A 23,288-nucleotide genomic window follows, 5' to 3' on the forward strand; every position below is an offset into this window, starting at 1 on the left:
CTGGCCCCTGTTCTAGCAGATCAAGATGATCAGGTGACAGAAAAAAACTGCAAGGTTTTTAGCAGGAGCAATAAGATCTATTATTTGATTATTGATGGAAACCTCCAAAAATGTATTTTGTACAGTTAGATTTTTACCTATATCTTCAGTACATTTTAAAAAATTTATTGCTATAGCTAGTGGCTGATGCAAATAAAGATTCTTCTGATCTGGTCTTAAGAGTCTCATGCTCTACCCATCTGAGAAAGCCAGGCGTTTCAAGATGTCAGAATGATGGCATAATCATATAAATGTTGTGAAATACACTGAGAAACAAGATCTAATTTGCCATAGACTTACACTGTGAAGAGGATTGAGAAGTGGTTTATTCTGAGGTTTAAATGAAATAATTGACTGACTTCATAAAGATTCATACAAAACGTATGGACAAACTTTATCATGTTAACCTGATTATGTTTTCCAAAGGTTAGGGACAAGTCTGCAGCAAATGTGACCGGAGGCATTGCAACAGTGGAGGAATAGAAACGATGAGGCAATTCATTGTTTCCAATAATTGCTTCTCTTAGCATCCTGCCTCCTGGTGCTTACATGAACATTTTGCCTTGACACCATTTTAAAATGCAGACATAATCCTTATTGATTGTAATTTACCTTCACCTGAAGTACCAAACAGCAGAGCTGGTGAGCGAATGCAAGATTCTTGCCTGTGAACATGTTGTTTGTCTTCATTATAATTAGGAAAAGACTTAACTTTTTTTTTTTTTTTGGAAAAGCAAGCATAGCTAATGGGAATGAATACAGATGGATCGTTTAGCCATCTTTTCCAGTGTTATTTCAGAGAGCACATTTAAGCCAAATGGCCATGGGATGACAAATAGACTGACATTAGTCCCCAAATATTTCCAACCATCTTTCTTGTACAAGGATTCATGTGGCCCTAGTTAGTAGATCTTCCTTAAATTTCCTAGAGCTACCTATCAAACTGAATCAAGAGTTGCAAATAAAGTTCCCCCCTTTGAATTTACATTTACCAAGAGACATATAAAATGCAATCAATATTAGAACAAGATTAAAACATGCTTTACATTTTAAGGAAGTAACAAGATAATACTGCACGTACATACTTGACAACCGAAGACTTCGACTTACGAAGAGTGCCGCGGAATGGATCGCCTTCGTAAGCCGAGGTACCACTGTATGTCTGTACATGTATGAAGCAGCTCTCAGGCCTGGTATTCATTAAAAGCAGTGCTTTTTTCTGAGGGGACGCAGGGGTACGCATACCCCTGAACATTTTGTGAATCTTTGTACTTTTGTCCATTTACTATATTTATTTTCCCCGATTTGAACTATAAAATGGTGGTTTTCTTGAGTCAAAATGTGAGTACCCCTAAACATAAAACTCCTGCAAAAACTGTATTACTTAACAATATTTTATACAAAGTTCCTTCTCTCATTCTTCTTCGTCCTGAATAAGACTAGTGTTAGTATGATACAAGATTCCGATATATTTGGGTCTTATTCTTGTCTCACTGAGTTCAATAGGGCTTGCTTTCACAGAGGTAGGTACAGGACTGCAGCCTTAACGTAGAGTATGTATCAAGATTTACTGTATATCTATGGGAATGGTTTTTATTGTTTTACAGTTTATAGGAATTATTGTTTTATAGTTTGCAGAAATGGTTTTTGAATTTGTACTGTATTTTTTGGTACTTCATTTCACTTTTGTATTGTATATTTATTGTACATTAAGTAACATTATAACATTGTGAAATTATAAGAGGCAACAAGCTTGCATCTGTAAAACAAAGACAATTTAAATATCAATACCGGAGCTTATACTTTGCAAATCACAACACCCACTTAGCCAAGTATTTTCTTCCATACTGACATGTCTAAAATTAGCCTGAAGGTCAATTCTGCGTAGAAATAGCCTTGCCACAAGTACCCTTGCTGAAAAGTATTTAATGCAGACGACTTGTTTTTTGAACAGCACAACCAGGATTTAGTAAGGGTGTTGCTTTTAAAGTTTAAAACACAATCCATGGGGCAATGGGCGAGACGATGTAGACAATGCACACTCAGCACAGGTTTAGTGTGCAGAGCACAGCAGTAAAAACCTCCTGCATCCAAGGATGGATAAGACCAAACGTACAAAGCTGCATGTGTGGGTTGAACATATATTTTGTTTGGTTCCGTTCCTTCTAGTGCTCTGGCATTAGAAGTGGAACCAGTTTCCACTAAAGGGCTGAGCTGTCCCTCCCCAGTTCCTGCAGATGCTTGGCAGCGCTCCTTTTTCATCTTCCTTCAAGTCTTCCCTGTTGCACATTTGTGACCTCCCCTTTTTATATTTGCTTCTTCAGACTTTTTTTTGTTTGTTACTGTTCTTCATGGCATCATCTACTAAAAGTTGTGATCACAGGGCGCCTATCCTCACAAACATTTCCGCTGGAAAATATGTTGAAGTTGAGAAATTTGCCATTTTTGAACTAGTAAACAATTTAAGCATGGTAACACTGTGCGTTCGGGGAACTACAAGGATTGCAATATGATTTCAGTGCTGAGGATGCAAGTCAGATATGCATCGCAGGTCACTTGCTTCCTACAATGGGCTTATGGTTGTGGGAAATATGCAAAAATGCCTATACAGCCATACCTTGGATGTCAAATGGAATCCGTTCCGGAAGTCTGTTTGACTTCCAAGGTGTGGCTTCCGATTGGCTGCACGATTGATCCCGCAGTCAACTGGAAGCCACGCTGGGTGTTCGGCTTCCGAAAATCATTCAAAAACCGGAACAATCACTTCTGGTTTTTGATTGTTCGGGAGCCGAAACGTTCTGAGTTTACAGGTGTTCGGCTTCCGAGGTGCCTCTGTACTCAAACCACCACCTTAGAACCAGCCCGCTATGAGCAATCTTACCTTCTGGAGCCCTGCACTGAACGAGTCTTCCCCCAAAAGTTATTTCTACACTGGGAAAACCTTGTGCAAAACGACCTTTTAAACTGGCTTGCCGTGAACTGCGTAAAGTTGAAAGCGCATGTTAAACATGTATCATTTGCAAGTGACCTGTATATATACCTTAGATCAGTGTTTCCCAACCAGTGTGCCTCCAGATGTTTTGGGACTACAACTCCCATCATCCCTAGCTAGCAAGACCAGTGGTCAGGAATGATGGGAGTTGTAGTCCCAAAACATCTGGAGGCACACTGGTTGGGAAACACTGCCTTAGATGAGCCTAGAGACAAGGTGAAACAGTGCCAAGCTAAAGAGCTGTGTTTTAGGAGAGCTGCTGATTCTATATAACTGATAAGCATGAAATAACACAACAAATTAAGGTATGCTCTTCGATGTGAGCATATTTTGTTTGATATAAGGTGAATGATGTAACCTATATAGTGTTAAGATATTGCTACCTACAATATAATACCATGTGTTGTAAGCCTTGATAATGCCGTGGCACATACTGTATGACAAAAGATTTGCTTTGTTTTGAAACGTGGAACAGTATGAACAAATTTTATTACAACCTAATTTATGCATCCCATTGCAGATCAAGAGATGTTTGCAAGTGCTAATCAAGTAGACGCCATCCCAGATAAAATCAGGGAGTATGTCAAGAGCGATTGCCTTTTACATAGCTATTGGAATTGCTTCTTGTGTACAGGGTATTGTAGGGCAGTGGAGACATCCCGGATTTTAACCCTGCCAATGTCATCCTGGAGATGATGATCTTTAACAAAGGACATTAAAATTGAATGTGTTAACAGTATTGTTGGACCACCCTTTTCCCGTGGCAATTGATCCACAAATAGCGTACTGGAGCTGGCCCTTAGGGAAAAAAGAACAACTCGGAACTAAAAGCAACTGCAGATTCTTTAGTTTTATGCAAGTTCAGAAACATGCAGAGCTGACCTGGGTCCACTGCACAAGGAGCATTACAAGAAGTGCATGTTATCAGCCACAGTGTTTTTTTTTTATTGAGTGCTTTAATAATACAAGTGTACATCAACTGATCCACAGTCAAAAGTGGCAGGTCCCTAAGAAATTTACAAGCACTTTTCTTTTAAGTAAATCAAAATACGTATCATCTGGTTCAACCCAGCAGCCTAGTGTTTGGGAAAAGAGCAGGCTGGTGTTAAAACACAGTCTTAGTAATGCACAGTGATTCTTAAGTTTTATGCTTTTTTTTTTAATACAAAACCGGTTCCCAGTAACATGCACCCACCATTAAAGACTTCCGTACAAAAAAATAACCCTAAACACTACATTTAAGTAGAAACAATATATAGTTCTGAGTTTGTTTGCTTGTTTTTTTCCTCCAAAGACACAACAAAGAAAAAAATACATTAATACAAAGCTTTGTGACAAAGCTCTATACTATTACAGCTCCAACATTCCTTGCACTGTAACCCCAAATTCCCAATCTATATTTTAAAGATACAGTTTTCAAGTTGAACAGAAAATAAAATATAAGAATAAAAATAAAGGGGGGGGGAAGGGAAAAGGGCAATCAACTTTGTCACAAAATGCTTCCAAACGTAATAAAAATAAGAAGGGGAGGGCTATTGATGCACTTGGTGAATGTGCTTGCACAGGTCCAGCATGTTCCACAGCAGATTCCTATGTAGCGTATCTCTTGGTCCACTGTCTGGCCATTCTGTCATGCTCTGCTCTGTTTGTCATATACTGAGTAGCAATACTTCCAACCAGGGGGTCAGCTGTAAAGGGAGAAAACCAGTCAACCAATTGCCATGCCATGAATTGTTCACTCTGGCCACAATGCAAAAGCAACAGCACTCAAGATCCCAGATCTGAATGTTAGAATAAAGGAATAACACTGACTGAGAAGGACTGTGCCCTATCATCTGTGCCACAGACAGAAACCAAACTGACCCCCCTGCTTCTGGAGGGTGTTCTAATCACGATACTCCATGGTACATGTAGTTTGCAACAAAGCTCTCTGGAGCTGGAACTATCACCTTCTACGTTACTTTGCAAAGTGCTATGCACACTTATGGTACACTACCTCCAATAAATAATAAACCGGTATATCTGATATGACCCAACCCTACTTGCATTTCTGATGGGCAGGTAAATGAGACAGCCTTCATTTGGATGCAGGAGTGACTCGTGGTTTCATGGAGACCTCAGTGCCTCGCCTCTTTACCACCAAATGGCCAGTGTGCCGTTTGGTGGGTTTAGGAGCAAAACTTCCACTCTACCTGTCCTAATGCAAATCCAGTGTTCCCCCACCCCACCCCAAGGCTCCCTTACCCTTTTTGCCATTTTCAACAATGCAAAATTTGAAGGCTGAAACACCAGCAAACTTCATGCATGCACCTTTCACTCCCATGCCAAACTGTAAATGGGACAGGATACAAGGGATCTCATTCTCATGGCGTCACTTTTTTCAAATTAAGAACAACAAAAACAACATTATTTATAACAATAATTAATAATAATGCAGATGCTATCATTTTATAATTTCTTATTACTCTATCACAACCACTTCATTTATTTCTTCCGCCAAGGTAGAAAGGGTGGGGTGTGTTATTGTTTTGCTGTTTTGTTTTACTTATTTCCTTGTTTTTATCCTGTATTTCATTCTGTGAACTGCCCTGATATCTTATGATGAAGGGCTGTATATAAAGCTAATAAAATCAATGAATAAACAAACAAACAAACAAACACACAGCAATAAATCCACCAAGTTGCTTGCTAGAATCAGAAAGCAGTTAACTACAATTTGCTCCCTGATGGTGCTGACACAGTTTACAAGTCAAATCTCACAACACTTGTTTAAAAGGGACAAGCATGTGCCTCCCTTGAGTGATCAGAAATAAAAGGTTGGCAATGTAAAGCCAGAGAGGGAAGATCTTCTCCTCTACATCTTTTGCAGATTGCCGCAAGAACGTCAGAAGTTTCAGGAGCAAATACCTCTTTTTCATTTCCTCAGCACGGCTTGCTTGAGAAGAACAGCGGTGCTTGCCAATGAAGCTGCAGCTGCGCGTCAAACTCAGTTTAATCACTGCGTATGGCTGGAGGTTAATTAGCTGCCATTCTTATTACTATTTGTTGTTCTAATGAAGATTTGCATAATTCCAAGCCTAATGGATAACTGATACATGTCCCCCCCCCTTTGCGAGGGAAAACCTGCATGTTTTGTATTTATATTTTTGTGGAAGCACTCGCTGTTGCCTTTCCATTTGACCTGATCTACTTCTGCCCATTAGATGAGTAGTGAACAAAGAGCACAAGGTTGCTTATCATTGCAGGGCCCCCGCCAGGTTTCTGCCTTTAAAGTGGGCTGGGGCAGGCTAAGATGAAGGGAAGACGGAGGGCACTGAAAATTGCTTCCAGCTGACAGAGAACAGAGAACACTGTGTGTGTGTCTGTGTTTTCTGAGATGTGCCTGGGGTATTCTCAAAGCAATTCCCCCACTGAAAGAAAAAAGGTAGTCAATTTGCTTCTCCATGTTCAAAATCAGATTACAAAGCATGACTAATCTGACAATTTGTTAAAATTGCACCAAACCTATACTGGGTCTAAAAGAAATGGGCCTAAAGCCAGAAAACAGCACTGCAAGAAAAAGATTTTTTAATGAAAAAAAAATTCCATCATGCCAACGTGAGTTCTCCCTTAAAAGCCCCTGTATAAATCTGTTTTGGTTTTAAAAAAGAAACACCATCCCATGAATGCACAATTGTTATAAACAAAGAAATGATCCAGGCAAGAAAGGAAAAATTTGAAGAAAGCATTTCGTATGAACTTGGCATTAAGTAGTCAGACAAACCAAGCTCACACCAGCCGTAGAGTATTAATTCCATCATTCCTATGAGCAGTTTAAACGTAAATTAAGGATTGAGAAACTGGGTTAGTTCACATTACATGGTAGAACCCCTGGCTTGGATGTTGACTCCTCCCTGCATGAGCTCTGTTTAGTTAGTAACTTCCTCATTTGCAGCAAACCACAACTTGACCTTGTGTCCCAAACGATAAACTATGGTTTGTGCTCACCCTGCTAAACCAGGATTGTACACCAAGGTTGATTCTGGTGTGCTGCAGATCATCAATGCATCATTAAACTCTGTTTTGCTGCAAATCAGAAATTAACTATTTAAGTAGAATGCAGAAAGGGAGGAAGAAATTAAGGAGAATGTGTGACTCCTGAGCTTGTTCCCTAGTGAAACCATGTTTGAGCCATGGTATTAAATTAAGAGAAAGAATTAAACTCCAGGGTGGCTGAATCAGCAGAAAATCTTTTCAGTGCAAAAAGCAATTCAATTGATTTGTGGGTGATTTCCCCCCAACACCAGATAGAAAAATCAATAGCTGCTATCTTTACCATCGAAATGTATCAAGTACACATTATTGCAAATAAAAATATGTTACTGACTTAAATAGATTTCCGTATTGATAGCAAAACAGACAAACTCCTCCATCTATTAATATTTTTGACAGCTGACACTGAATGAATAGGGATGTCACTCCCCGCCCCCCTGCACTTTAACAGGAGCCTGAAATGTAACAATTAAGCAGGAAAGGTTTTTCCCAGCATGCTCAATTTCTTCATTCCAGATTTTTGTTAAAAACACAATAGCAGGGCTAGGCAAAAGGCTCAACTCTGTGAATGCACTCAGTCTAAATTGCATTCATTACCTGCAACACAAGTATTTTTGGTTAACCATTTACTAATCTAAATCACTGTAGTAACTCTTCATGGATAACTGAAGATGTAAATCTGTTATATCACCATCCAGCGCAGAACTCTTACCAGGGTTGCAGTCTGTAAGAAGTGAGCAGATGGAAAGAAGGACTTTAGATATGGTTAATGCTGGACTCCAGTTGTCTTTTAAAATATCCAAGCAAATCACTCCTTGACTGTTAATATTACAATGATAAATTCTTGTCCGAAATGTGACCTGGGGAAAAACAACAATTGAGTAGATATTAAATATATGCTGCTATTTATAATAAATCAAATATATACTGCTATTCGTAATAAATACAACTTGCTTCAAACGGTTTTTCATTTTGTGTTTTAATGTTGTAACCCAGCCTGGGATCTTAGGGTGGAAGCATAGCTGCCAAGTTATCCCTTTTTTAAAGGGATTTTCCCTTATGCTGAATAGGCTTCCTCGCGAGAAAAGGGAAAACTTGGCAGCTATGGGTGGAAGGCAGGGACTAAACAAACCAACAATTATCCACGCTAATAAAGATTTCCATTCCATTCCATCATATAAACAAAAAGCTATCTAATTTGTCCAAGTTCTGGCCCTTACATAGTCAAAACAGCACCATTCTCATACAAGAGGGAGGTATCAGCAGGCTTAGGGGGACCCAAATGTTTGTAGATGTAGAAGCAATTTTTAGAAGAAAACGTGTGTGTCTGTCTGTGTTGGGGGAGGAGTCAAAGCAGCCCAATGTGTCCTGAGTGTGCTTAGCATGGATTGCTGACTGACTGTTGACAGGAAAAAGCATAGAAACAGGTGGGTGGAATGGAAGAGAGCAGGACTCTCTGCACTGTGACTGGTCCCACATGGTATCACCGAGACCTGATTGACTTGAACATGTAGTTGGGCCATTTTGTATCACTGGACCCAAACATTGGAATACTCTTTCAGCAGAGATATATGCTGACTTTCAAGTGTCTCCTGAAGACCTTTTGTTGCTAACGGGCCTATGCAGCTATTTATACTTTATTGTTTAGCCAGTCATCTTAATGATTATTTTGTATTTAATAATAATAATAATAATAAGAAGCGTAATAATAATTTATTTTTTATATCCTGCCCATCTGGCTGGGTTTCCCCAGCCACTCTGGGCGGCATCCAACAAAATATTAAAATACAATAGTCCGTAAACATTTAAAGCTTCCCTAATCAGGGCTGTCTTCAGACGTCTTCTAAAAGTCTGGTAGTTGTTTTTCTCTTTGACATCTGACAGGGCGGGTGCCACTACCGAGAAGGCCCTCTGCCTGGTTTCCTGTAATTTGGCTTCTTGCAGCGAGGGAACCATATTGTTTTTATGGTGCTTCCATAGAATTATAGAATTGTAGGGACCCCGAGGGTCATCTAGCCAAACCCCCTGTAATGCAGGAATCCTGCCCACAGCTATCCCTGGGTCGGCTCAAACCACCAGCCTTCTGGTTAACAGCCATTGTGCCAGTTGCATATATTATTGTACACCACCATGATGTTTCATATAATAATAATAATAATAATAATAATAATAATAATATTTTATTTATACCCCGCCCTCCCCTGTCAAAACCGGGCTCAGGGCGGCTGACACCAACAAAACCAACAAAACGTGGGAGCTGGCTGAATGTAAACATTATAATAATAACCAAGAAGGAAATATAATATAAATATTATAATCCCATATAATATGTTTTGTATTTGTCTATTGCTGCCTGCTTTGTATGTCAGTATATATTTGTCTGGGTCTCGTGGCGTAGGCAAGTGAGTGGGTTGTTGGTTGAGGAGATGAGACTGAATTATGGGGGTAGCTGCAGAGCGGATCAGAGGTTGTGTTAGAAGACTGATGTTTGAGTATCTTATGTAAGAGTATGCTTGAGAGGAACTGAGTGGAATGCACTTTTAGATGTAGTTACATTAAGTTGGGTTTATGGTTGTATAGGGGGCTGGGAATTGAATTGGATTGGCTTGCTTAACTTTATGATGGATTGCACATATGGTGGGTTGGAAAGAGTGGTTTCATTTTTCATTCAATTGGTTGCTAATTACATTGTTTCAAAATGTGGCATCTTTATTTTATTTTTTCACAGATGACTTTCATTTGTGATGTTTCATTTTTGATGTTTCAGAAGATATTTTGATGAGTTGTTAATTATGTTGTCCTAATATGTGAAATGTTCATTGTATTTTTATAGTTGATGTTGTTTTAGGGGATGCCCTAATTACCTGTTAATTGTAGTGCTCTATAATGCCCATTTTTCGAAATTATTTTTTAGTATTTGATGTTTATTATGTCTTAACATATGCTGGAAATTGCTTATATTCTGTCTGAGTAAATAGTTACATAGTTTAATATAAATAATACAATTCAATATGAATAGTGCAAAATTGAATGTAGATTAAATTAAAATGGGGGGGGGAGGGAGGGATACTTTTAACTATCCTCAAAGGCATAGTTTTGTATATCCTAGATGCTGAGTGACCTTTAGGTTCTTGCATGTCATGTGGTGTAGGACATACACTTTTTCACAAATCCTCAGCTCCAGACAGTTTCTCTATAGAATCAAGAGATGACAATGTCAACTCAGACTTTGTGAACTCTAGTTGCATGAAACACCATGATGTCTTCAAATGGGATTTGACATAGCAGGCTTTTAAAACAACAAAGAAGCAAAGTCTAATGCATAACAACCCTAACATTGCAAATACTTTTGAAAGCCATTGTTTTATTCCCCTCCACCCCAATTTTGGAAAAATGCCAGAATCTAATCCAATTTTAAAACATTCCCCCATCTTTGATCACTTGCACAAACCTACGGTTTTTGACTTTATTTCTTGGAGAACTCCCTTAAAATATGTACACAGTACAGTGAAATCTTATATATGTCTATTAGTATGTAATTCCACTGTGTTCATTGGGTCTTGCTCCCAGGGATGCATAGGACTGCAGCCTTAATGTTTAAAAATAGTTATAATGAAGGAAAGAAAGGCAAACCATGAGCAATAAGCAAGGTTTGTTCTTGAATTATTTGTCAATTCTGTCTAATAAGATTGGATTCTGGGTCTCTGACATCACCTGACAGACATTGGATCATAATGGTCATTATTTCTTCATATAATTTTCAAAGCAGCCATGCACCTTTGTAAGTATTTTGTACATTTCCTTTTGTACATAATAAAATTCTACACGTGTATCAAAATTGGTTCTGAAACTACTTATTTTTCAGTATAAATTATTAATTTTACTCATTCCTTACCTTAGGTGGTTTAAAAGGATAGTCTGGTGAGAAGGTAATATCGAGGAAAAAAACTCCTCCCTCATACACAGAACCTGGAGGCCCAAGTATAGTTGATCTCCATTCATAAATGTTGTCTCCCTTAGGTCCAGCACTGTAAAATAAAGCACAGCATATTTAATAACTGAAAAATAACACTTGTGCAGCACATATACTTTTCATAACTATTGTTTTCACATTTTTGGACCTGTTTATAATTTACTGTGTATATGACATCATTTTCTGTACCCTAAAGTACGTTTTCCCAGCCCCAGAAACAGGTGTTAGACATTCTGTATTTCTTTACATTGTCATTCACGTTATCAATTTCTGTTTCCTTTTTTTATTAAAAAAAAAGACCAGTTAATACATTCTCTATTAATATACCTTGTCATTCACCTTATCACTAGGTGGCATTGTAATAACATTATTTTGAAGGATATGCTACTATAAAGCTTTGGCACCACGACAAACAACATTGTTTCTGGACACCTAAGCCATTCCAGTAACAGATGACTTCTTTATTCCTTAATTATGATACTATGTATTGAATGTAAAAACAAACACAAAGAAAAATGATTTTTCTCTGTCTCTCTAACACACATATTATCAGCTAAGATGTTCCTAATGTACACAGCACTTAAGCACAGGTGGCAGGCATCATGACAAGCAACATTTTAAAATAGATATCTAGATCATTCTAGCAACAGGCGGCTACGGTATCCCACAATGATTACATAATGCACTGAGAAGTGGAAACTAAGCTCAAGAAAGAATGCTCAGACCAGTTAAATTATGAAAGATGTTGTCTATAATAAACACAGGTGTAAACAAAAAATAAATTAAAAATCCTTTCCAGTAGCACCTTAGAGACCAACTAAGTTTGTCATAGGTATGAGCTTTCGTGTGCATGCACACTTCTTCAGATACAGGTGGATAAACCAAATCCATACACACCTTACAAACTCTTTTCTGATTAATACAACTTACATCTAAAACTCACGTTCTTGTAATAAAAGGTAAAGGAAACACAGAAGTAAGTTTAGAAAACAGCAAATTCTCTCTCTCACACACAATTATGTGGTAATTTCAGTCTAAGTATCAAGTCTCTCCCTTCCCCAAGTTTACACTTTGAGGGCAAAAATTTAAGAAACAGCATAACTTGTTGCTACCCCCCCCACAACTATGCACATTATACTCATTACATACAGCCAAACTATGAAAACCAGAGCCCCATGAATACACTGAATCATAACACTTTTTTTAAAAAAACACCATCTTTATTTTTATTTTATAAAAAAAATGTAATGAGAGTCTGTAATAATGAAAAACATTCAAAATACAGGAGGTGCAGCAAGAAAACTGCTGGTACATTTGCAATGCTAAGCAGGGTAGGGTCCAATATGGTTTCAAATTGGATGGGAAACCCCATGTTGAGATTCCGGCATTGCATGGGGTTGGACTATATGACCCTCAGGGTACCTTTCTACTCATTTAAACGAATGAATACCCATGCTGGGTGTGGCTGATGAGAGTTGTAGACTAATGGGAACCTGTAGTATCACAAGTTAAATTACACTGTGTTTCTGATGGATGCTTTCACTTATGACACTATTCACAATAGACAATAATGCTGTAACTATATTTAACTATAGTTATTCCTATAAAATATATGTTGACATTTGCAAGGACAGTGTTCTTGTGAAAAACTAACATCTGTCTACTTTAGGATTCACGGAAACTTGGGTCTGCAGTTGTTTTTGGACTACAACTCCCATCATCCCTAACTAGCAGGAACAGTTGTTAGGGATGATGGGAATTGTAGTCCAAAAACAGCTGGAGACCCAAGTATGGGAAACCCTGGTCTACTTTCAAGCTTTTCAGACCAAGAACCTGCATTCAATGCCAAACTGCAATGTATTCATTTTTTTTTTAAAAAAACACCCAGATACAAAGGAAGCGGGTGTCCTATATTTTTAATATTTCAAACTGAAGAGAAATTTTGTAAAGTGTGCTTTTCATGCATGGTGGAAATACCTATAGAAAAATATTTTCTCTCTCCCCTTTGGGAGGGAGGGACATAAATTTAATGAAATCCCACACAACCTCAGAGGACGAAAACAGGGAGGGTGTCATTAGTGCAACACATGTCAAATCTGGGCAAGACCCAAGTATCCAGTGGAAGAGCAATGGTTCAAACCAGGGATGCTAACTCTTTTCAGCCTAAGGGCCACACTGACCCGCAGCCAACCCTATGAAGGTCACATGATGAAGCAGGGGTGGCCAAAGTGCAAAGGTATGCACATCTGAAGTCAAAGTTATCATTCATTATTATTACTAGTGTATCCTTAAATTCATTAGGTTATCAGTTCACTAATTCATTAAGGAAGACCTTCTCCACACACTTCCTCCATTGCAATCCAGATGATTCTTTCCATTTACTACTTATTAATGAACTATGAAGAATTTGTGCACCCAACTCCCCCACTCTCCCTCCAATAATTTATGCTGCCTTCAGCATAGGCCAGGGGATGCTTACTGGTAGTTCTCTCTTTTTTGAAGTTGCCACCCGCTTTTTAAAAATCGCTGGCTTGCTCTGCGCCACCCCATAACCGTCCCTGATGCCTGCCGAAGAAATACGATCTCTCAATGCTCTCAGTAAGTGCTTCGTGTAGCTTTGGCTGCTCTCAAGAATGATTGCAAGAGATTTTATCTCTTTGGCAGGCGTCAGCCTGCAGAACCTGATGGACGCAGACTTTCTTAAGGGCTGCGGAAGTGCTCTTAGCAAGGAAGTAGAAGCTCTCAATATGGAAGTAGTAGCTGCTGCTTCGAAAGGGGTTGCAAAGGACTTTAGGGTATTTATCCTCCCCCCCCCCAAAAAAAACCTCCCACAACTGAACATACCAACAAAAGTTTTGGCGGATGAATAAACATTTTCTGGGCAACTTGATATTGTTTCCCAGTTGGCGAAACATATGGCGGCTTACATATTCAAAAGGTTATTTTCCAGTTCTGACTACTGTAATCAGAACCGCTGCTTATGTGGTCAGGAAATCCAAGGTTTAAATCACATAACTTTTTGCACAATCTTGGGACAGTACTGTCACTGTTGAGCTACAATTTGGCCCCATAACTGAGCTCCTGATGAAGGACAGACAAAAGGCAGCCTCATTATCTAGTGCCCCCCCCTTGCTTCAGTCTTAAATTAATGCAGTAACTCTGCTGCCAACCTAGCAGTCCTGCCAACCTAGCAGTTCGAAAGCACGTCAAAATGCAAGTAGATAAATAGGAACCGCTACAGCGGGAAGGTAAACGGCGTTTCCATGTGCTGCTCTGGTTTGCCAGAAGCGGCTTTGTCATGCTGGCCACATGACCTGGAAGCTATACGCCGGCTCCCTCGGCCAATAATGCGAAATGAGCGCGCAACCCCAGAGTCGGTCACGACTGGACCTAATGGTCAGGGGTCCCTTTACCTTTACCTAACTCTGCTGAAAGTCTCCCAGAGAACCTGGTTACAGAGCGGCCAAAAATACTGCAATTTTTTAAAAACAGAACAAAATTGACGGTTATTATTTTAAATAAACAAAAAACAAGCCCTAATAACCTCTTAACAGAATGTGCTGATTTTAATTCCTCTTCTAAACAATCTGTAGTCCTAATTACTAAAATTATCACTAATTTTGCCATTGATTTTTGTGGTCCCCGCTTATACAGCTACCACCACTCTTTACTCTCTGCTGATATCTAAGGTACAAGGTTCTTGCTAATGAACATTGTAAAATTGTATTCTTTTTCTGGAAGTGGAGGGGAATATGCTTTAAAAAACCAAACATGAATCAGTAATCAGTAAGTGTAATCTACCTTGATACTATATTTCTATTTAGTATATAATTAGTAGCAGGATCTTCTGCTGCAATGTATACTTACACTAACATTAACGGAGAATTGTCCCCCCTCTTTTAATTACTATAATTCAAGATTGATGAATAAAATATTTATGTCTAAATCATTATTTCACTTTGTTCCTAAGTGAAACCTTCTTCTATTTGAAAGATTTACAATATGCCTCTAGCTTTGTTGTCCACCAAGATAAATGAATAATATCAGATATTATTGTCAGTCAAGACTAATGGTGGTTCTGTTGCGAACTGCTGCTCACTATTATTCAGCAGAAAGAAGTAAGATTCGATTTAGCCACAATATGGCATTATATTTTCAGGGCATTTCTTATGAAATAGTACCAGCTACAACTGTAATAATACTATTGCAATAATGTACTCAATAAGCAGAGTGTAAAAAATAACTATATCCAGAACAGATGAAGGCTTTTGGCTATGTTCCATGCCTTGCAATATAACCAAGGCATGCAATTATCACATGGCATCATGTCGTGTTCAATGCTCAACTATTCATTTTGTGTGCTGAAAGTTAATAAAACCCTCTTAACTGTTATTCCTTAGGCTCCCTTCAATAAAATATCCAAGTGCATGATTTCTTGCATATAACTGAATGATGACTACTGTTTAAAGCAGTGTATCAGTTCATTAGTCATGGTATCTGCATTAATTTTCTGTAATAGCTGATAACGTTTCACAGATTTCTAAATGGCATACTTTCCTTATAAAGTGGGATGCTGATCTTATTGTATTATGAAATCTTTTAAGGAAGGATTAGAAAACATTTTTTTTAAAGGGAAAACTGGTCTTTTTAGACAATTGAAACAGACACAGCATTGCCATTCATTCGCATCTGACAATGTCTATATCAGGAAACTACCTGCCAAATGGAATTTAATTTACCCAGTTCTCAGTTTGCATTAACCTTTGAGTAATAAAGCACAGCTGAGACTGCTGTAAGAAATAAACTAGAGAATTAATAATGAAAGGGACTTCTGCCATCCATGGAAATACCAATCACAACTTGTCTGGGAAGGTTTAATTGTTACTGAACCAAAAAGGTGGCTAACGGTACTCTTTATCAACCTAAAAAAATGGATATGCCACAGCCATAGCAGAATGTCTGTTCACCAGGGGGTTAGATGATCTGGGTGTCCCTTTCAACGCTACAATTCTATGATGTCAACTACATTGCCTGACTGCAGCTTGCTCTTGTGACAATTCATTTATCCCAGTATGCAAGAAGGAGAAACACACACAGTGGAAATGGAAATGGAAATGGTATTAACTATGGACTAAGGCAGAGGCTTTTAAACTGTGGTCGCCAACCTAGTGCCCAGAAATCTCCACATAGTCACACCTGGACCCACGCCAATAGCAAAAATGCATCTGGTGAATTTCGAACATTGATCCAAAGATACCAAATATAACATTCTGTTTCAGGGATTGGGACCCCATGGCCCTTTAGATGTTGCCAGACTACAACTCCCAGAGTCCTTGAGCACTGCCGACTTTGGCTTGGGCTTGATGGGATTTATCCATAGGTTCCATAGTCATGTTCTATTTCTGTCTTTTTTCAATCCATGTTATCACTGAAAGAAGCGAAGTAACTGGCATAAAACATGCCTTTAAATATACTTGCTGTTTTTCTTGCTTCTCAACTTTCCTCCTCAAAGCCTCAATGTTAAATGCAATTAAATGCTTTTACTCTTTGCCAGTTCTGTCTGCTTCTCACAGCCCACTTATTGTCAGGCCCAGCAGGGAGCTGCTATTAATTGGCAGATGCTGAAACAAAGGCATGGTCCAAATAGCACAAGATCTGTTGCTCCTACCTTGGGCTACTCTGGCTTTGGTCTGCTTGCTCCAGCCTGTCCTTGCAAATCAGCATTCAAGGGCCCAGAGGCAGGGCATATTTCCAAACAGGTAAGGTTGAGGTTGGAGTAAGGGAGGGGCATAGTCAGGGACAGCTGGGTCAAATTCAGGTACAGCCAGTAAAGCAGGCCAGGTTGGACCAGACTGCTCAGCCTGAAAAACCAAGCATGGGACAACAGTTATTGGTTCCTTGGGTCACCTATTCCAGAGGGGCTTCAGAGCATGAGTGTTGCTAAATTGCAGAAGATTTCAGCCCAATTATTCCACCTGCACGACAGCTGCTCTGGTAGCACAGTCCCATATTCCAAACCCTCAGCGCCTTACACAGATATTGTGGAAAACCAGTTGCAGCTGCAGCCAAAGATCTTAGGACTGGAGAGATGGTTGGTAAGAGAACTTTGGATGAAGGAAATGCTTAATTCCACACTGTATTTCATTCCTCAATGCTTTGGGAAAGTATATTAAGATGGAGATTTTTAAAAAAGTGCTGATGCCTGGTAAACTGGTAAAGAGGCCAGGATTGAGAAGAGGAAACCTGGAAGTGTGTGTGTTTGTAGTGAAAAGATTATGGATTCCCACTTTATACTGGCAACCATGCACTGGAGAGCAACCCCCTCTCAAATTCTAAGTGTATGGAGGAGGTTTTAGTGGTTGAGTGGTGAGAGAAAAACTCTGAAGATGATCCAAGATACTTTCTTTTCTTCCCGTATTTGAAGACTCAGTCCTGGTACTGAAAATATTGGGCTCCCACCGTCTTCCAAAGCAACTACTCTATTCCGAACTTAAAAATGGAAAGCGTAATGCTGGTGGTCAACAAATGAGGTTTAAAGACTCTCTCAAGGCAAATCTTAAAAAAAAAGTAGTATAAACACTGACAACTGGGAAATACTGGCCTGCGAGCACTCCAATTGGAGAACAGCCTTTACCAAAGGTGTCATGGACTTTGAAGACACTCGAACTCAGAACGCAAGGGAGAAACGTACTAAGAGGAAGGCACGCTTGGCAAATCCACACCATGATCAACTCCCACCCAGGAACCAATGTCTCCACTGTGGAAGGACGTGTGAGTCCAGAATTGGCCTGCACAGTCACTTACGGACTCATTGTTAAAACCGTGTTTATGGAAGACAATCTTACTCAGCTACGAGTGATTGCCAAAGAAGGAAGAAGAACATTATTGTGGAAACAACTCCACCAGTAGCTCACCATCCAATTCAATGTCCCATCTTTGAAAGGTAAAACCCTAACTGAGGTGGGCCCAGGGTATCTTAGGGAAAAGCTATGCTGTTATCAACGTCCCCATAATTTCAACATCAGCTAAGGAGCTCCTTTGCATTTGGAGACTCCCATTTGCTCACAAGAAGCAGGGTTTTCCTGAATGATTGACTCTGGGACACACGTCTGAAAAGAGACCTGCTGCCAGTCACTGTAAACAATACTGAGCTACAGGGACCTACCTCTGTTTAAGACATTTTCCTCTGTTCTCGTGTAAAAGATTTTCAGTGTTTCAATAATTAATTACTGAATTCATTAAATGCATTTAATAATTTAGAAATACAAATCAATACTAGTACATTTGCACATTTCAAACAGTCCAGTCCTATGAGTATTTATCTGCACCACAGAATTCAATGGGTAAACATGTTTAAGATTGCACTGAAGCTTTCTGCCTATTTTTAAGTTACTGTACTATAGAAGAATTCAAAATAAATAAGCTCCATTCAAAAAGCAGATAGCAATGATTAGCACCACAATTTTTCTTTTGCAATTAATAATGCTTCATTTTCTTCTTTAATGCTTTTTCTCAATTATTAAGCCATTTATACACTCACAATCCCCAAGGGAGTGACAAGACACCGGGCTTCTCCAGAGAAAATTCCCATATGTGCAAGTCCTCTGCAGGAGAATAATTCTATCTGCTTTAACGCAGGAGAATTTAATTGCTCTCTTCTCTGTGTGGACATCTGCCGAATATGCTGAAGCTCCAGCATTTTATATTTCATGTGATTTATACAGCCATTCAATGCTGATTGTGCTGGCGAATAAACCACAGACCTCAGTGAAAGCAAAGAATCATCTCAGCATTTGAAATGATATTATCTTTCAATAGACTGATTCAGATGGACACCAATTTTGAGAAAGGGCAAGCTAATCCTTCTAAGACTGAACTGTCCCAGCTCTTATGTGTGCTGTTGCTGTCAACCTCAGTTAAATTAATCAATTTCAGTAGCAAGACAAAGCTCCCTGCTGTAGATCCAGCTGGAAATGGCTGAACCATAAAGATAAGTCGGTTCATGTAAGCACTGATTAAAGAGTTTAGATGTATCCTTCTAATATTTAGATTGCTCCTTACAAGCTGTAACACAGAATGGAGAGTGTATATATAGCATGAACAGGCAAGATTTTGTATCAGCAATGACTTGTCAGAAATTGCTATCTACAGCTACATGTCTCATAAAATAGATGATATAATCTATTATATATTATATCGTATTCACAGGGGATGCTGAAATAGCAACAAACTGTGGTGTGCCAGTTCCACACATTAATAAAGGTTGCAGTATACTGCCGTCTTGCAGGGTAACCCTGCTCAAAAATACCATGTGGATATTTTAATAGCAAAATACACATAAACAAATACAGGATTCAGAATGCTGCCAAAGAAGCTGACAGGCTAGTTTTGAGAAAGCAGAAGCTTGCAGTTTCCCTCTCATCTGTCTGCCTCCAACCATCCTTTCACCCCCCCCCTACTAATTACTAATTCCAACACTATAATGGTACCAAGATCAGGGGTTATGAGAGTTCTTCTGGGACACGGTAACAAAAAAAAAGGGGGGGGGGACAAAACACCCAATGCCAATTGCACTCAAGCATTCAAGTCAACTCTACTTAGCAGAGAAGCTTTTGCTGAAAAAGCCACACCTTTGCTCTTTGCAGTATCGGTAAATATTGGAAAAAGCACAATGCTCATTACTTGCAAATGGAAAGTCACCTACAGTTTCAGAACTGTAGTCAATGCTACATTCTGTTTCTCCCCTACACTCCTAAATATCCATACACTATGAGGCAAATTATCAGTTTTTTTGGCAATCTCATTGACTGATAAAATGCATATTTAACTGAAGAGTGGCCCTCATTCCCTCAAAAAGACTAAGAGGCCAAAACAGGAGGTGAACATACCAATAACAACAACAACAACCCACTAACACATCCTGAGCAAGGAAACAAACATTCTGCACCAAGAAAAGATTGGGTCCATGGCCAATATAAATACCTTCTGTGGTGTATACAAGTCCAGACTGCAGGTGGGATGGGTACGCACCAGAGTTAATATAATATATCTTTGTAAACCATTGAAAATATATTCAATTTTATCTTAAATGTAGCTACCTAGGTTAAATATTTTCAGTTTCCTCAATGGCGTGGTTTCTACATAATGTGAAACCAAAGCATGTATTAATGCGACCATGTGAGCTCCCAGGGAGGAAATTACAGCCACTTTACTCCTCTCTAGTTGTTTTGCTCCTGCGCTGTGCTGAGTTAAACCATGAGTTGGCTGGCTTTATCATCTAACCCCAGACTTGAGATTTAGCTCTCTCCAATTCTCTCCATGAGCTGTAAACCAAGAACATTTTTTTCAAAGCTATGGCTTGACTTAGTATGATTCGCAAACCAATGCATTTTAAGCTAGTAGCTTCTTTAAGGAAACCCCTGCTGGAAAGTTACTTATCCTAGACATTGCTCAATAAATACTGTATGTGTGAAAATGTAATCATTAAGATTAGCAAGCTATGTAACTGATTGCAAAAGTCTCCACAGAACTGCATTTTACAATTTCCCTTAACTGATATGTATTTCCCCTAGAAATTACAATGACAATACTACAGATGTTTATTTTAACCAGAGCTGTAATTTGTAGAAAAAAATACCACCTTTTCAAATCAGTCAGTTGGCAGTTTCTTCCATAGGGATTATCATGGAATTAATCCAACTATCAGGTAAATTTAAATATAATATTTTCACTGTTGATATCCAAATAAACAAGGAAAGCATATGTCAAGGCAAAATATGCTGATTTCTGATCAACTCCATGTACATGGTTGGCCACCAATCTTTCTTCACTTGTTTTTTAATAATGTTCTCCAGTCCATTTTGGACTCCATATGAAATAACTGTTATTGTAGCTATGTTTGTTCGTTATTCATCAGAGATTACAAGAACCAGAACCAGGATGACAGCAGGGAGACTGGATTTCTGCTAAAACATGATTAGTGAACCCTGTGGTTCTCCAGGTGAATCTATTATTGGACTAAAACTCCCATTATCCATGGCCATTGGCCATGCTGGCCATATACCTGTGCAAAAGGATCAATAAAAAGGAAACAGAGAGTAACAATAAATGGATAGCTCCTCCAATGTTGGGATATAAAAGGGACCCCTCCTAAATCCGTGCTTTTAAACTTCTTAATAAGTGATTTAGGATTATGGGTGAGCAGTGAGTTAGCCAGATTTGCTTGATGATACTAAATTGTTCACAGTAGTTAAAACACATACATTGTGAAGAGCTTCAAAAGGATCCATCCTTTTGGCAGGAAAATGCAACTCAACATAAAGAAGTATAAAGTGGTGTATGCCAGGGTAAATGAATTGCAATTTCATATATATGCTCATGGGATTTGAACTGGCAGTGACTAGCCAGTAATGAGACCTTGGGGTTGTAGTGGAGAATTCATTGAGGATGCCGACCCAGTGCAGCAGCTGTGAGAAAGCAGAATTGCATGCTTTAATCATTAGAAAAGAAACTGAAAACAAAACTGCCGATATCATAATGCCCTCATACAAATTATGCAACTGCATTTTGAACACTGTACAGGCCTGGTCACCTCTTGTGAAAAAAGGATATTGTAGAGCTGGAAAAGGTTCAGAAATAGATTACCAAAAGGATCAAGGGTATGGAGCAACTCCCCTATGAAGAAATGTTGCAGAATTTAGGATTTTTAGTTTACAGAAACGGATATGGAACAGAAAATAGAAAGTAATTCTTTGCATAGCACATAAAGTATGGAATTTGCTTCCACAAGAGGCACTGATGGCCATCAACTTGCATGGGTGATGATGATGATGATGTTAGGGCAGGTAGGGTCTCAGTTGGTATACCAAATGGAGCTGGTAGACAGCTGCCCTGGACACAGAATTGACCTGCGCCTCTATGGATAGCTGTGAGTCCAAAATAACTCCTAGACTCTGCACCTGGTCTTTCAGGGACACAGTTACTCCATTCAGGATCAGGAAGTCCTCCACACCAGCCCGCCCCCTGCCTCCCAAGCAAAGTACTTTTGTTGGGATTCAACCGCAATCTGTCCATCCTCCAACCGCCTCCAGAAACTCACACAGGACATTCACTGCTATCACTGGTTCAGATTTAAAGGAGAACTGGGTATCATCTGCATACTGGTGGACACCTAGCCCAAACCCCCTGATGATCTCTCCCAGTGGCTTCATATAGATGTTAAAAAGCATGGGGGAGAGGACGGAGCCTTGAGGCACCCCACAAGTGAGAGCCCAGAGGTCTGAACACTCATCCCCCAACACCACTTTCTGGACACAGCCCAGGAGGATGGAGAACCATTTTATAACAGTGCCCCCAGCTCCCAACTCCTCTAGATGGTCCAGTAGGATGTCATGGTTGATGGCATCAAAGGGCACTGAGAGATTCAGCAGGACCAGGAAACAGCTTTCATCTCTGTTGCTAGCCTGTCGGAGATAATCAACCAGCACAACCAAGGCAGTTTCAGTGCCATGATGAGGCCTTAATCCTGACTGGAAGGAATACAAATTGCCCGCATCCTCCAGGTGTGTCTGGAGATGTTCAGCGACCACCTGCTCAATCACCTTCCCAAGAATGGAAGATTTGAGACTGGGCGATAGTTGGCCATGATGGTTGGGTCCAAAGATGGTTTTTTTAAGAAGCAGTTTTTAAGAAGCTTCTTTAAGCAGGTCTGGGAAGACTCCCTCACAGAGAGATGCATTCACCATCCCATGGAGTCCATCATCCAGCCCTGCCTGGCTCACATAGGGGACCCAGCAGTTTCTTCTTATGCTCTTATACTTAATGTCTGTTCTGTATGGAGTTACAAACCTACTGCTCAGAGAATAAATGTATGGAAAAATCTGCAACCCTGACTTTGTGGCCAGGATGGAAACATGAGACTTGATCCAGTATTTCTGTGCCATACCTAAAGCAAGTGAAAAAGAAGCAGTTTTTTTATAAATAAAACAGTGACAATATATCACTATTGCTATTGCATTAGGAAAGTAGGTCAATACCAAACACACAAGGTTTCTCTTCCCCTTCCCTCTTGAGAGACATCTGAAACTTAATAAAATTAGAGATCATCTCCAAACAAAAGTTTTGAACCTGTACAACGCTTCATGTTTTGGCTACATATCGTATTCTGCTTTGGTACATGATCAAGCATGATCAAAGTTAAGCTTTTTTAGCATTTAAGTTTTGTAAATATTATTTCATGGATTTCATTATTCC

At 39.3% G+C, this 23,288-nt stretch overlaps 1 protein-coding gene across 1 annotated transcript in view; it reads right to left on the minus strand.

Moving 5' to 3' along the window:
- Nucleotides 1-3,952: 3,952 nt before the first annotated feature.
- The window catches only part of LOC118091682 (ubiquitin-conjugating enzyme E2 E2), a 117,560-nt gene continuing 98,224 nt past the window's right edge, over nt 3,953-23,288 (minus strand). The window contains exons 4-6 of the mRNA XM_035128878.3: nt 10,959-11,091; nt 7,776-7,923; nt 3,953-4,719 (exon numbers count right to left, since the gene is read on the minus strand). Of these exons, the coding sequence (XP_034984769.1) occupies nt 4,622-4,719; nt 7,776-7,923; nt 10,959-11,091 (379 nt within the window). The 3' untranslated portion in view covers nt 3,953-4,621. The remainder of the gene's footprint in view (nt 4,720-7,775; nt 7,924-10,958; nt 11,092-23,288) is intronic.

Source organism: Zootoca vivipara, chromosome 11 (assembly GCF_965207765.1).
Source record: "Zootoca vivipara chromosome 11, rZooViv2.hap1.1, whole genome shotgun sequence".
Classification (NCBI taxonomy): domain Eukaryota; kingdom Metazoa; phylum Chordata; class Lepidosauria; order Squamata; family Lacertidae; genus Zootoca; species Zootoca vivipara.